The sequence below is a fragment of the Podarcis filfolensis genome (genome assembly GCF_964270895.1).
Source record: "Podarcis filfolensis genome assembly, chromosome: 6".
In the NCBI taxonomy this organism is placed as follows: Eukaryota; Metazoa; Chordata; class Lepidosauria; order Squamata; family Lacertidae; genus Podarcis; species Podarcis filfolensis.
The window spans coordinates 69,656,618-69,671,749 of record NC_139609.1 but is presented as its reverse complement, the minus strand read 5'-3'; the positions used below and the strand labels follow the sequence as shown (position 1 = coordinate 69,671,749).

The following is a 15,132-nucleotide window of genomic DNA, read 5'->3' as shown; positions in this document are numbered from 1 at the left end:
GCCGTGGAGGAGCACTATCTTAAAGACGAGTTCCATGCACTCTTCCCACACAGACCTATGCCGGCAGAGTATTTCGACGACTGGCTCTTCACGCCCACACTGTCAGCCAGTACGTTCCAGGGTTTTTCATCAGCTGAAGAGACGACGCCAGACACTAGCTCCTCGGAGGGGTCTCTCTCGGGGTTTGCCACAGACCGCTCCTATTGGTGGGACACTCAACCGGAGGTGGGGTGGCGCAGGGAGCTGCTGCGGGGACCTTTGCAAGCTGTCTCACCAGAGGTACCCGGGGGAGGGGAGGACATGGACGTGTTGGGGGAGGATCCTGGATTCGAGCACATCAGCAGAGAGATGGAAGCAGAGGAAATCGACGTCGACGAGCCCGTTGCGGTTGGGCCGGATCCAGTGGACCGGCTACACACCAGGGGGGAAGAATGGTATCCCGCACTCACACCCACTGGACTGGAGCACCCGGAACCCACACCCGAAGAGGGGGAGGGGGGAAGGGGGGGCTTCGAGGGGGGGATGGATGTCAGGGAATCAGGAGCAGGAGCACTGGGGAGAGAGGATTGGGAGAGCGAAGGGGAAGAATCCGAGGGCAGCGTAGGGGAGTATGACAGTGGCCCGAGAGATTCCATGAGCTTCTCCAGCGAATCAGAAGATTCCCAGAAGGGGGCGCCGATGGTCAGGGCAAGGGGGGTCCCAGGGGGGACGCACCAGAAACAAGGAGCCAGAGGGGAACCCCAAAGCAGCAGTGGAGGATCAGGACCAGTTTCCCCACCAGAGCGTAGTGGGGGGGAGGAGTCACATGTGTCAGGAGCAGTGTCTCCTCCAGAGAGGGAGTCAGGGCTGACCACGCCTCCAACGGAGGGGAGGTCAGTTGCAGCTAGCCCCCCCGATGGGGGAAGCAGTGACAGCAGCAGTGGAACGGTCAGGAGGAAAGTTGCTGGCTGGGCGCGCGCGCCAAGTTCAAATGTGCAGGCGCGCGGAACAGCAGGAGACCCGGATGGGGAACCAGCTCCTAAAGCCCGCCGGAGGGAGGGAGAAGGCTCAGGGGAATCAGCGGGAGAAGAGGCTAGAAAGGGCGGAACCCCGGCGGGCAGGCGGACCCAGAGGAGGAAGGAGCAGCGGAGAAGGTGGAGCAAGGCTAGACTCTTAAATTGGTGTCAAGGGGGAGGAGACTCAGACGGAGCATCAGTGGTCTGACACTTTAGACGTGGGGCTGCGCGCTGCGGCTCTGGAAGTGAAACTGAACTTCAATAAAGGCTTTTATACTTAACAACGAAGCAGCGTTGGTCCTTTGTGAGCTGGGACCTAGGGTAGCCCTGACAAATATGTTACATAGACAAAAACTGAGCCCCCAGTGATTGACATGACTGCATCAAGAGATATATAAATTTGGTGAAAAGAAATAAAATAAACAACAGGCACAGCAGCCATTTGAAATGCAACCACAAGGAGAGGGCTCCAAGAAGCAAGCCATTTAATATGCAGCAGCACATCGTAGCATAGTTCCAAAGACTGCCACATGTCACCAGCCATTTTTTATGTGCAATTGCATGCCACTTCTCATCAACACTTTTACATATGAAACAGCCTCCTTATGGTAAAATTTTAGCAACAATATGCCACCACTGCTTCCCCATGTGATTTAGTGTTCACCATCTTTACATTAAGATTCAGCTCATCACAACATAAGACCATTTGTTTAATTAAAAGCAATTTACAGTTTACAGTCCCAAAGAACTGCCCGAACCTTTTAAGCAAATTGCACTCTGTTTTTCTGGCCAACCCTCATTGACCACTCTCTACAGCATAATATTGAACGAGGCCACTGATGTTGAGCAAACAGCTTTTTCAAGAACCCTCCCAGTTTCTTTCCCAAAATGTATACAACAGCATAAGAGAGTTGTCCATCATGCTGGACTCATGCATATGTATTCTGTCCAGTTCTATTAGTTGTGCAGGAACTTAGCACCAGTAGGAGCAAAATATTTTACTTCTCTACAAGCAACATACTGTAGCTGGAAGTTTGCATATTTCCCAAGACAGATCATCTCACAGAGCCCAGATGGAACATAGAGGAAATCTTCCAAAATGGCTCCAGAACGTGAGCGCAGAAGTCCTCCACATCTGGCCCAAGATCCCAGAACTGTTCTGCAGAACAAAGTGGCTTTCTCCCACTCCTCCAATCACCCTTTTGCATATGGATGTATATATGTAGTTTATCATAGGGAATTCACAATCCATTCAATATGCTGGAAACGAACATGGCCAAAACAACACACTGCAGATCAAAATGTCCCTTCTTTTTAAGTTCTGAGTTAAATATCCATCATTAAGAAACATAAATTTCACTTCATAAGTGCAATTCAGTTTTGCACAGTGTCACATATGATCCATCTGGGCTGTGTGTGAGCCTTCCAGGTGATTTCCAAACTTCTATGGGCATACAACTTATACCTCCAATTTATATTCGTTTATTTTATTCAATTTATGAGCAGCCTAATAAAAAGACATTTTCTGAGCAACATACACAGTAAAATTAACACACTGTGCAACTCAATAAAACCAGAAATCAATTTAAAAAACCAACTCAGCAATAGCACAACAATAAGCATATAAAATCTGGCACAGACACAAATCAAGTAGACGGTAAAATATTTTTTGCACTAATCTTACACTTTGGGACTACAGGTGGAGCAACAAAAAAATCACCCCAGAGTTATATAATGAAACCTGCACAGCCATAGCCATGTGGTTTCAGCCACTCTGGCAACATAGCTAACAGACTCACCAACCTCAATATAGGGAGCTCAGAAATGCTGGAAAAACCAGCTCTCTGTAAGAATATGGCACCTTGCCCACATTTTTAATCACCAAGATTTAGCAATAATAATAGATGTGAAATACCCTCAACTGCTCCAAGACTGCCCATAAGAGGGTTTAGGGTTTTTCAGACACACAACAGTACATCATGCTCTGCCCTGCCACAGTACACCAGCTTTGAAGGCATTTGGTGTTTCTTTTAAATAAGCAGAACAAAGAACTCAACAACATCAACATTTTTGAAAATCAGTGTGCTTCTACAGACCAAGGACAAAACCATTTCTGTGAACTCTTACAAGTTCAGAACAGTTTCAACATCAGCCTGTTTTTTCTTTTCCCCACCCCCATTGCTCTACCTACCATCTGCAGATGCTGTAAAACCCTTTGCTGGTGCAGTGGTACCTCTGGTTATGAACTTAATTCGTTACGGAGGTCCGTTCTTAACCTGAGATACCACTTTAGCTAATGGGGCCTCCCGCTGCCACCGCACCGCTGGTGAGCGATTTCTGTTCCCATCCTGAGGTAAAGTTCTTAACCCAAGGTACTACTTCCGGGTTAGTGGAGTCTGTAACCCGAAGTGTTTGTAACCCAAGGTATTTGTAACCCGAGGTACCACTGCACTAATAAATGAATGGGAGTTGCAGAAGCACTTTGTTGCAATCTTGTGCAACTCCCATGCATTTCAAAATGGCTTAGCCAAACACATACACTGTGAATAAGCTCCCTGCGAATAAGGAAGGGATTCTCCCCAGGGGTGTTCTTGCAAATTGTGATCAGGCATAACCATTCATGTTAGCAGACTAACCGATGAGCTAGTGCATGAATATACAACTTCTCAATACCACAAAAGATCAACACCAACTGCTTGTTGTTACATCCATTCTCAATTACAGCACCCCACAGCAATACAATACTCAGTTAGCCTTGTGGCCTTTTAAAGAAGTTCTTCAGTAGGAAAGTTCCTTCACAAACACCATGTACATGCTTCTAGAAATTGAATTGGACCTCCAATTTAATCAGTATATGAGACATCTATGCTCCCAAGATTATTACATTAGTCAGGCTGGCTTCTTACTCAATTTTAGTCTTGGCAGGTATCTTTGTGGATGAAATACAATTTATGTAATGAGATCTTGCAAGAACTAGAATTCTGAAGACAGCTAATTATGGAGAGAGAGAAAAAATATATCCCAAACACATACATTAAAAGTTGCAGGTTATGTTTCTACTTCAGAACAGATGAAATGTCATCCCAGAGCAAAACAATGGTATTATCTGTCTTGTGTCCTGTTGACACATGCAAAAAAAAAGGCCAAATCTTTAGAAGGCAGCTGTACTGCAGAAAACTATTTGAAAAGCAGTCCACGGCTGTTAGCAAAACTCTTTAGAAGATTTGGCAAAAGATGGGAGGGGCTAGGAAAAGGCGGAAAGAGTCAAATCAAGGTTTGCTAATGCAGTATCTGTGGCAAGGAAGTAGAACACTGTTTGGTCTTGCAATTTGGGTGGCTGAGAAGGAAGCAGCAACAAGCCAGAAGGAAGGCAAATAGGCATTCACAGATAAGAAGTGTAACATCAGAAAATGTACCAAGTCTCCATCCACCACTCTTTGTGTATTATTGATACCACAATGATGACGGCACTAATCTAACACTACCAAAATTGTAAGACAGTGTAATAATGAAATGGAATCAGAAGGCAATAAAGTGTCCTATTTAGTTTCACCCATTCATAACTGGTTTCAAAGTTTGATGTTTTTCCTATGCACAGCTGTCACCTAAACAGACTGCCAACAGTAGTAGCAGGCAAAGTACACAACACTAATGTCAGGACACAAGTTGTACTAAATGTTACAGAAAAGCAGGGGAAATTTGCTAGATTTTTGGCAGTGGCCACACATTTAGGACATAATCTACTTTCCTCTCATGCACCCTAGCGTCAGAAAGTGGTGAGTTTAAGACGCACGCATTGATCCAATGCTCTGATCTTACACAGCTGTTAGTTTCTATGGATCTTGAAGAACGGGACCTTGAAACTGCTTGTTTGTTTTCTTTAAAAATGCATCTATATTGCCTAGCAGGTGACAGTATTTTATAGTGGAGATCAACCAACAAACCTACACCTAAAAACATCCACATGCCAGACACCTCTATTGTTACACCTCATATAGACATTGTACATCCGATGCTCATAATGCATATCAACTCAAGCTAGAGGGAAAGACTCACTGTAACCTCAGTTAAAGCTATTGTTAGAGTTCAAAGCACAAACTTAAAAGGGTAACTAACACAAGCAGAGCTAGAATGCCGCTTTGCTTATACTGTATAATAAATAAATGCCATACACATCAGGAAACAGCTCTTTCTTTTCAGGCTGAACTGGGACTTAATATACATCAGCAAAACAAAACAAGGAATACTGAAATTCAATTTTACACACTGTTCAAAGGATCAGATCAATATCAGGTCTCAACTAATGACCATTATTTGGCATGGATTATTGAAATGAAACAAACAGACGATTCCATGTAAGCGTTTTGCTTTTTATTCAGCATGATTTACAGTTCATTTAACTAACAAAATAACTTGGCTCATGGTTTACACCTCATGCTTGCAACTAATGGTTAGTCTGTAGAGAGCTAAACCACAAACCCAGGTTTGGACCACACACTGAGCCAAACTATGAGTTAGCATGGTGTAGCAAAAGACTGGGGAGGAGTGAAATGGCCACAAACTCCTCTCCAGGGGCATGTACACTCCTGTGCTTGCATCAAGCCATGGATTGGCTTGGTGTGGTGTGAAAAGCAGGCTAATATGAACTCTGGAAAATACTGAAGAAAATCCAAGCTCTAATCTCATCATGACAATAGGAGTGCTACAGCCCAAATTTCCAAGGCAACCTCAAAAATACATTGTGGAGTTTCCAGTTCGACAACATTTGCCCAACCTCACCTCTTGCACCATGTAACACTTGTGGGATAGCAGCTTGGGATGGGCAATTTTGGATGTATAAGTGGCAGGAAGTGTAAGGGTTAATCGGCTTCTCCCCTCCCCTCACTCTACTACTTATTAGTTTTTCATGCTTTCATTTTATTTTTAAAAAAAACAGGAATGCAAGGCTGTTTGCTGGTTTTTCACTTATCGTCTAGATTGAACCAAAGAACCATCTTCTCTGCAGTATCTTTCTGTGTTTGCAGGGCAAACAGCAACCCTTAAAAGGGAATCTGAAAAAGCGATAAGGTCTACATGTTGGTTTGGTGAACTGGAATGCACCAACCCCACGTACAAACACAGGAGTTGTGAACTTTCAAGTTTTGTGAAAGAATAGAATTTGCTCTCCCACAGAGCACCAGATTTACGCTCCAACATAAATCCTTATCTTAGATGTCAGATTGCATCTCAAAAGCAGCCCTTTCTGGGATTTCCCTCCAGATAAAGGCATTTTATCTCCTTACATACCAGAGAAAGAGAACCTCAGTCTAATTTATAAGCCATAGTGGCAAATGTTACTCCTTGCTCATATGCAACCGGAGTAGTTTCATGCTTTGGAAACTCTTTTATCATCACCAAGGCTTCAAATTCATATCTTTTCAACTTTATGAGTTAGAATTAAAGGGATGCATTCTTTTTTAAAAAGAAAAAGAATAGAAATATGCTCTGGTATATGCATTCCTGCGCACTTGTGACACGTGGCCCATAAGGGTGTGTGGAGATAAAGGTCCAGAAAGAGCCAGTTCCCCATCCCTGATACAGGAGGACAGGAATTGCTGCCATTGTCTTTGTTGTAATGGTAGGCAAAAATCTGGGACACAAAAGTGCAGTCCCCAAACAGAAACCAACACAATGAGAAGTAGATTTACAAAACATAAAACTGGAGAGACAAAACTGAATATAGTAAACAAATCCCAGAGATGTGGCCACGTTAGTCTGTAGCAACAATTCCAGAGAATGGTCTGAAGCTAAGCAGGTACAGGTCTGGTCACTGCCTGGATGGGAGACCTCCTGGGAACCACATGATGGAAATTCCATGATGAAAGAAAAGTGTGGTATAAGAAAATTAAAAAATACTGATTTATTATTATTTACAAAAAAGTGCTTTATGTATTGTGTTAAATAAAATGAATACATACTATAGCCCATGTTTTCATGGGACAAATGCCACTTAACATCTTGGGACAAATGCCACTTAACATCTTGATGGGATAGAAACCTAGTATATTGATTTAAGTCACAGGTGTTTAAATTGAATTTATTGATATGGGTTAATTCAGTACTGGAGTTTCACTCTGAAGTTTCTTTGCTCAAGAATGGGCATGGGTACCTTAAGGACTCTCCTTATAGCATGGCCATTAGCCAGACCACACAGCTCACTAGCCCTGCTTGAGTGCTTTTGCCTGGCCAAAATGTGTCCTTGAATTGTGTTGATGCCTGCCTGGATGGAGAGAGCCATATGCACCTGTGTGCATAGAAACTTCTGGCTTTTTCATGGATGGAATGCCGTCTACGTAAGAGCAGCATTTGTTGTTCCACCTGCTTTTTGCCTCTGGCCTGATCCGCACTGGCATCCAGCCTCTGGGATGTTCCCCATATGGAACACAGCCCCTTGAATGAAAAAGGTTACTATTTCATTCATTTCCTCTTGGAAGCAATAAGAAGTTCAAGAAAGATGCTTGATCTCTAACCAGACCAAACAATTTAAAAAAAAAACTGCTAGCAATAACTTCCCTTTACCTGCACCAAAGTCCAACAGTGCTTTGCTTCACAGGGCTGCTGCATAATTAATGATGGTGACTGCTTAATGAGGAGAAACCATCAGGGTAGCCTACAGGATTTCATGCTCCTTTCCCTTAATTCTTTGTTCTTATAGAATCATAGAATTCTAGTCATCTAGTCCAACCCCCAACAATGTAGAATCTTCTGTCCAATGTGTAGCTTGAACCCACGACCGTGAGATTAAGAGATTAAGAGTCTCATGCTCTACCGGCTGAGAGTGAATTCCTGTTTACTGGCCTAACATGGCCTAACCGTATATCAATATTGACAGTTACCAGGTAAGCATTAACCAGTATGCCTATTTCATTCATGATCTGAAACCATCTCCAAGCTGACTTCAGATCCTGGGTTAAGTGGGACTCTTGGTTTGCTGCTGACAGAACAGTCAACTGCAATTAGGCCCAGGAGCCCAAATTTGAACTCTAGGGAGAGGGTGGGGAATAGAGAAGGGTGCAATCCTGCTGTCTGATCCAGATCTGTATGCTATTTATTACATTGCTCCTCCAAGAGCATCAAACAGTATGCATCTGTCTCACACTTTTCACAGCATCTGCAACGGCCCACAGTGAGCAGAATGTCAAGAATATTAACACTGGCAGTAGATCGCAGTAAAATGCCTATCTAAGGAAGTTACACCATTAAGTTCAGGCACAAGTTCACAATGTAACACAGGGTGGTGCAGAATCTCTTACAAAAATGCAAAGGAAACTCCTCCTAGAGATTCACTAAGGTGGCGCAACAGAATCAGAAGGGACACCAGAGCAATTCTCTGCAGCCTACAACCAAGTAGAGCAACATACATGCAATATAAGCTCACGAATGAATGCCTGACAGTAACACTGGAACAGCTATGAAATACAGATTCTGAAACTTCACCTGATTCCTTAACGAAATATGTAATTTTTTGCAGCCTGTTTATAGCCCTCTCCTTGATCCTAGGATAGTCAGAAAACAATGTGACCAAACCAAAGGCACAACACCACTTGAACCATGAAGCATAATCAGAAGATAAAGACCTGCATCTAAAGCACTAATATTACGACAGCTGCAAGCCCAGTACACTTGCTTAGGAGTACCGTCCCAGGAAGATCAGTGTGGGTTTCTTCCTAGTAACACAGATAGGAAATGTGGGGTGAATTCTGACTTTTCCGTTGGCCTGTAAAGGGTGTAACAGCTAATTAAAGAAATAAGGAACTAGAACTGTCTCAGAAAGGAAATAAATTGCATTAGTGTCCCTTGGCACAGGAACAGACTGAGCACTATTACGCAAAGGGGAAAAAATGATATCACATTTATGAGTCTCCTTGAAAAATGCAAAAAGCGGAGTGGTATCGTGAATGCTAATGAAGTTTGGTGTACTTCCTGGATGAGGGCATCTGTTATACAGCGAACACTTCCTGCATCAAATGCCACATCTCACCTTAGAATTTCTGCACTTCAATCAAGCATCTAAACTTCACAATGTCAGGCTCTGTTCATGGGTGGGAGAGAGCTAGCATTTTAAAAGCACCCTGGTATAACTCCCAAATGCAACAGTCAACTAGAGGGCATCAAGCTGGCAAAGGCTGTACCAAAGATATTTTTTTAAAACTAAACCTAAAATTTACCCTTTTAAAATTGTGTGCCTTGTAGACTTTTTTCCAGTCACGCTCACGCTAATGCAGGGATGTGGAAACTGTGGACTTCCAGATGTTAGGGGACTACAGCTCCCATAATGCTTGATCCCCGACCATGCTGGCTGGGGCTGATGGGAGTTGGAGTCCAAAAGGATCTGGAGGGTTTCAGGTTCACCAACACTGCTCTAATAACACAATTCTCATTCTCTTGTCATTTATGTCTCCTGTCTCTATACTCAGCTGCCAACACACAATGATACCACAGCAATGTTCTTAATTCTATGTTTACAAGAGGGTTTCCTTGATTGAAATAAGAATGTTACCAGTAAAAAGCTATTTTGTCCCCAAGTTTATTCTCGTAGACATTTCTGTCCAATAGATTGTAGCAAATGTTGGTTGTAGCCCCTTTCATCCATTCAATAAAGATTTTCCCTTTTGTGACATCAAAGTTGTACTGCAGAAATGGTCCAGTATGTTGGCTCCTCCAGTAAAATTCTTTGGCAATGTCTCCCCAAAATTCTGCAAGATAAAAAAGATAAATAAATAAAACACCACATTCAAACTTAAGACCATTCTATATAGTTTAAGGTACCAACACAAGCATGCATGTAGCCAAGAGTGGGCAAGGAGGGGCAGCTGCTCCCTAAATCAATAAAAATCAATAAAATACATAGCAAACTGAGATTCTTCCCCCTGCAACAAAAGGCCTGCCTGCTCCCCTAACAAAAATCCTGGCTACGCCCATGAACACAAGGCAGATGCTGAACGGGTTTTATTTAGGGGAAAGACTTAGGCTGAAATCCTACAATTACCTGGAAGTAAACCCCACTGAAAATAAGTGGAACTTATTTCTGATTAATATGCATAGGATTGTGCTACTCTGTAAACTCTCTTGCAGAATTTAATAATGCCATCCTCGGCATCTGGGGTTCATTCACTTGCCCATCTTACAAAGTGATACAGGCCATCATCTGCCACCAATCCCCTTTCATATTCTGCATGACAAGCAGCACAGTCTCCATGCAAAACAAAAACAAAAAAACACACACACCCTGGCAGAAGAAATACAGGAAAGTCAGGAGAAGGTACATTTCACCCTCTCAGGACACTCTGCAAGAGATTAAAGCAAAGAAACTTCAAAAGAAAACTGCTAGTGAGACTGCTAGATTACAATATATCAAGAGATTCAATGCCATCACTTGAGGATTGAACCATGACGATGGATTTCTCACATACTACGCATGCTAATTGGCTGACAGATGTGGGTATCTGTTTATCAGCGACTGTTTCATGAATTGCCATTGTTAATTAATTATCAGATATTTTTCTGCATTTATGTTTTCTGTTATTTCACTTTACAATTCCTCCTCATCATCGTACACAAAAAAACCCCCCAGATATGCATTACCTGTAACTAAGGATAGCACTTTTAGCATCTGGAAAAATGGACTGTTGTCCATACAAAATTATGCCAGAATAAACTACCGGTAGTTAGTCTTTAAGGTGCCACAAGACTCTTGGTTTTAATGCAAAAGATGAACACAGCTACTTCTCCTCTGGAAATTGTTACTAGAAAACTCTATTAATCTATGTTGACACACACATGCTTTAGACAAGACTTCTTCTGTTTTCATGCAGAAATACTGTACTTGAAACATCCCCATACTCCAAAGGGCTAACCTAGTTAGTTTGTTACAAGAAAAACCTCCCAACCTTTGGGTGCCTTACTGGGTGTGGGAGAAACATGTTTTAGTTGGCAAAAACTTATTTCATAAACAGTAAATCTGTTAGCCATTAAAGCTGATACAAGGCTGGAAATTTCAAATACAAAAAAATCAAGAGAGTATGTGACCGAAAATAATGTCCAATAAAATCCTGATTAAATAAAGTGTCTTTCACAGTCACTAGAAACACACCCCAACACTGCCTGTGTCAGCTTGAGAAATATACACAAAATTTACACAAGAGCAGCATTGATACATTAGATTGTATCTTGGCACAGTATACCACAACTTCTGTACTAATGACACAAAGGGCCACTGATACTTCCTCATGCTGAAGGTTAGAGAAATGTCACATATGGAAATCTGCCAAACACTACTTCTTTGAATATACCTGGGTGCTTGAGGCATAAACAGACAGACAGCACTTCAACCCAGTAAATTTTAGATCTATGGGGGTGTATCCAGGAATGCTTGTCCATACTATCTTGGAAGCTGCCTTATACAAAGTCAAACCATTGATCTGTCCAGAACAGTATTTCCTATACTGATTGGCAGTTGATCTCCAGGGTTTCAGTGGGATGTCTTTCCCAGTCAGGGACTGAACCTAGAACATACTGCATGCAAACCAGATGCTGTACCACTGAGCTAAGACACTTCCCATAGTCAGTCATCCCCTATTTGCCTTTTTAAAGTACACTGCTGTAACCATGCAGCAGAGCACATCTGAAGTTGTGACTTCTTTAACAAAAGCATAATTCTTGTATCTGCATAAAACAATGAAAAGATAGCAGCCATCTAGGTAGACCACTTCCAGCAACAGCCTCCTAGAAATTATAATTACTCCAAACTGTACAAATATAAATTGCACCCATCATTTTTACTGCTCACCACTGGTTCACCTGCTCTCCACTAAATCAGCACTACAATACTGTATTTCATATTGCTATAAAACTTCAGTACTCCCTAAACACTGGCAACTTTATACCCACAGAACTCAAAGGGATAGAAAGAATTTCTCTCTCTCTCCAGTGTTAGAAGTCTTGTAATAAGCATTCAAATAAGAGCCTTGGGATAATGAAGGTAAGAATGTATGATTTATTATGTAAACTGGTGTCAGCTACACAACTAACCCAATCTGACCAGGCATTTTCACATGTATGCATCCTGTTGAACTAGTCCAAAAGCCCCAATAGGAAGCAAAAGTGCCATACTGGCTAGAACTGTCCCTAACAAGCATGCATTTATATCTATGAGAACACAAATGTGGTTCTGTGGTCTGATTCACCATTTCAACAATCCTTCACTTTGGTACTGCCAGATTGCCAAATGCTAAATGCAGTGGCGTAGCGTGGGGGGTGCAGGGGGGGCCGGCTGCACCGGGCGCAACATCTGGGGGTTAGGGTTAGGGGGCGCAAATCCACGGGTTAGGGGGCGCAAATCCACGGGTTAGGGGGTGCAAATTACTTGCCTTGCCCCGGGTGGTGACAACCCACGCTACGCCACTGGCTAAATGCAAAGGGCCACAGCTCAGTGGTAAGGCGTACAATTCGCACGTGAAAGGTCTCAGGTTCAGTCCCTGGCATCTCCAGGTAGGGCTGAAAGAGTTCTGGAGAGCAGCTGCCAGTCAGTGTAGACAATAGTACTGCTGAAATTATTGCTATACAACACTCTCCCCAGATGACATGGTGATACTAACATTTTCCCAAGGATTTTTCCTCTACAAATAAAACTCAAATGTTGTTTGCCTTGTCTGTCCAACTACTACCACAGTTCTGGAATCCAAAGGCAAACCAGTCCCTATGCAACACTAGGAGAGTGCCATATATCCCATGCAACCCTCTTGGAAGCCCCAGAGCCATCACAATAAGATTCAGGTCAGGTCCTGTTGCTAGCTAACACAGCCCAGGAATTTGCACAATATGGACACAGGCCTCACAAATCAATCAGTCAATCTCTCTCTCTCTCTCACATACACACACACACACACACACACAGAGAGAGAGAGAGAGCGCAGAATTGCAAGAATATTACCACCTTCTTCCACTACTCACAGAGGGTTTAACATGTGTAACATCTAGCCAATGATCATATTTGGGGGGAAATTAGCCCAGGTGTTGTGCATTTAGCACATATCCCTGACTGAATTACTGAATTATCAAGCAATGTTAGCTCAGAGCCGTGCATTTCCACAAGGGAAAAGTCTGCTGAGCTTGGCATGCTTGCAAAAGCGGTAGCAAAGCTCTAGGAATTTACAAGGAAAACTCATGTACACAGTTGGGCATCACCCAAACTGCTAACACAGTACTGTCTTCCAAGTAACACGGTCGCTTTCTTACAACACAGGACCCCTGGCCTCCCAAGTATTGAGCTGAGACGCATCCCTTGCTTCAGTCTCCAACAGAAGTTCAACAGCAGAGGAGGACTCTGCCTTGTATCTTGGCGGAAACTCTAACTAGCACGACGCTAATGCTTGCGAGCGTTAGCATGCAACAGCCTTGACTTGAGGCTGGGGTGCCCACGAAGGCTGCCCCACCGCGTGCATATTCGCGGGGGGGGGGGGGACGGACCACCCGGGCAAAGTAAGACGAGCAGGGAGATGCGTCGGTTGCCGCCACACCTGTTACCACCCGAAGGCTCCCGAATGGAGCACAGCAACCTGAGCAGCCCGTCCAGAGGGTAGCACCCACCGGGGCAAGCAAGGGCACAAGGCCCCGAGGGACTCCTCTAAAAGCTGCGGGCCGAGCAGCGGCGCATATCAACAAGGAGCTGGCGCCGAGTCGGAAAGGGCGTGGAGGAGAGAGAGCCATGCAAGCCCACGAGGAAGGCGAAGATGGACCCGGACCAAGTCGCCCTTGGGAAACTTCGCACACGGCGGCCGCCGCTCTCCCCCTGCCAAGCCGCCTCCTCCTCCCCGCCCTTGGCACGGCGGCCGGCGAGCGGCACGGGCCTGGAGGCTGGCTTCGAAGCTTGCCCGGGAACCTCGCGCCGCGCCGGGGCCTGGCCCCTCGCTCACCCTGCGGCTCCTCCACCGAGCGGCTGTAAAGCTCCCGGTACTTTTCCAAGGAAGGCACATGCGCCTCCCGAGCCAGGTCCGGGGGCGCCCGGTACACCCCGGCGGCGGCGCACTTCTCGTCGGGCAACACCATCTCGTCGGGCTCCAGCCGAGAGAGACAGCGAGACGGGGCTGAAGCGGCGGGCGGCCAGCGAGTGAGTAGGCGGCGGGCGCCTCGACTAGGAAACACCGCTGTGGCACCGCCTCCTCCAGCCTCAGGAGGAGGAGGAGGAGGAGCCGGGGAGGCGCCGGCGGGAAAGGGAGGGAGTCGCGCCAAGCTCCGCCCAGGCCTGGAGCTGCCGCCGCCGCCGCTGCTGCTGGGAGGCCCGCCTTGGCTGCAGGCCGCAGCTACCGCCTGCTCCTTTGCCTCAAACAGAGGTGAGGCAAAGCTGGGTTCCAACCTCCACCCTGTTCACCTCCCGACCTTGAGCCAAGTATTCCAGTTATGGCCTAGCCTAGTTTTAAGGATGAAATGAGAGGAAGTAGAACCACGAGGCAGTGTCTACAGGTAGGTCCTGGTGGAACTTAGAATTTGGGCAGGATTGGGCTGAACGTTCTCTTCTGTAGGTCCTTAAAAGTGTGCTCGACCATAAAGAGAACAACTTTGAAACACGAGATACTCCTTCTGCCCTCCAAAGCATCTTCAAATGCCCAAAGACCAAATTAGAGGTAGCTTTGGGAGTTCTGTGGATAGGATCTTATTTCAAAAAGTAGTAGTTTCAAAGGGAGCAAGTCTAATTGTCAGGAGTTAGGGGAGCAGGTTACCCCTTCCTATATGCTATTTTTCTAACTGACCCCTCCTCACAAGCTGCAACATACAGCTGCCACCCCCATGCACAAAACCGCCTTTGATACAATGATCACAACAAATCTTGTGGCACCTTCAAAGCTTTCAAACTTTAGGCTGCAGCCCTGTATATATTTACCTAAAAGTAAATTTCGCTGAATTGAAAGGGGCTATCATCTGAGTAATTATGTACAGGACAACATTGTTTTAGCATAAGATTTAATGAACTGGAGTCCATTTAATCAGATCTATGAAGTGAAGTCTTCAGTTGGCAGGTATATATGCATATGGGTGCAAAGAAAAATAGGTAGTTTTAAAGATATCACAAGATTCTCTTGTTTTTACTGCAACACCTGAG

The 15,132-nt window shown here is 44.6% G+C and overlaps 1 protein-coding gene across 2 annotated transcripts in view; it reads right to left on the bottom strand.

The window, feature by feature from the left end:
• The window catches only part of ACSS2 (acyl-CoA synthetase short chain family member 2), a 58,543-nt gene extending 44,181 nt beyond the window's left edge, over positions 1-14,362 (bottom strand). Inside the window, exons 1-2 of one of the 2 annotated variants that reach the window (XM_083618618.1) lie at positions 13,949-14,362; positions 9,535-9,730 (exon numbers count right to left, since the gene is read on the bottom strand). In XM_083618618.1, coding sequence (XP_083474744.1) covers positions 9,535-9,730; positions 13,949-14,081 — 329 coding nt within the window. In that variant the 5' untranslated portion in view covers positions 14,082-14,362. The remainder of the gene's footprint in view (positions 1-9,534; positions 9,731-13,948) is intronic. The other variant, XM_083618617.1, reaches the window with a different exon arrangement.
• Positions 14,363-15,132: the final 770 nt, after the last annotated feature.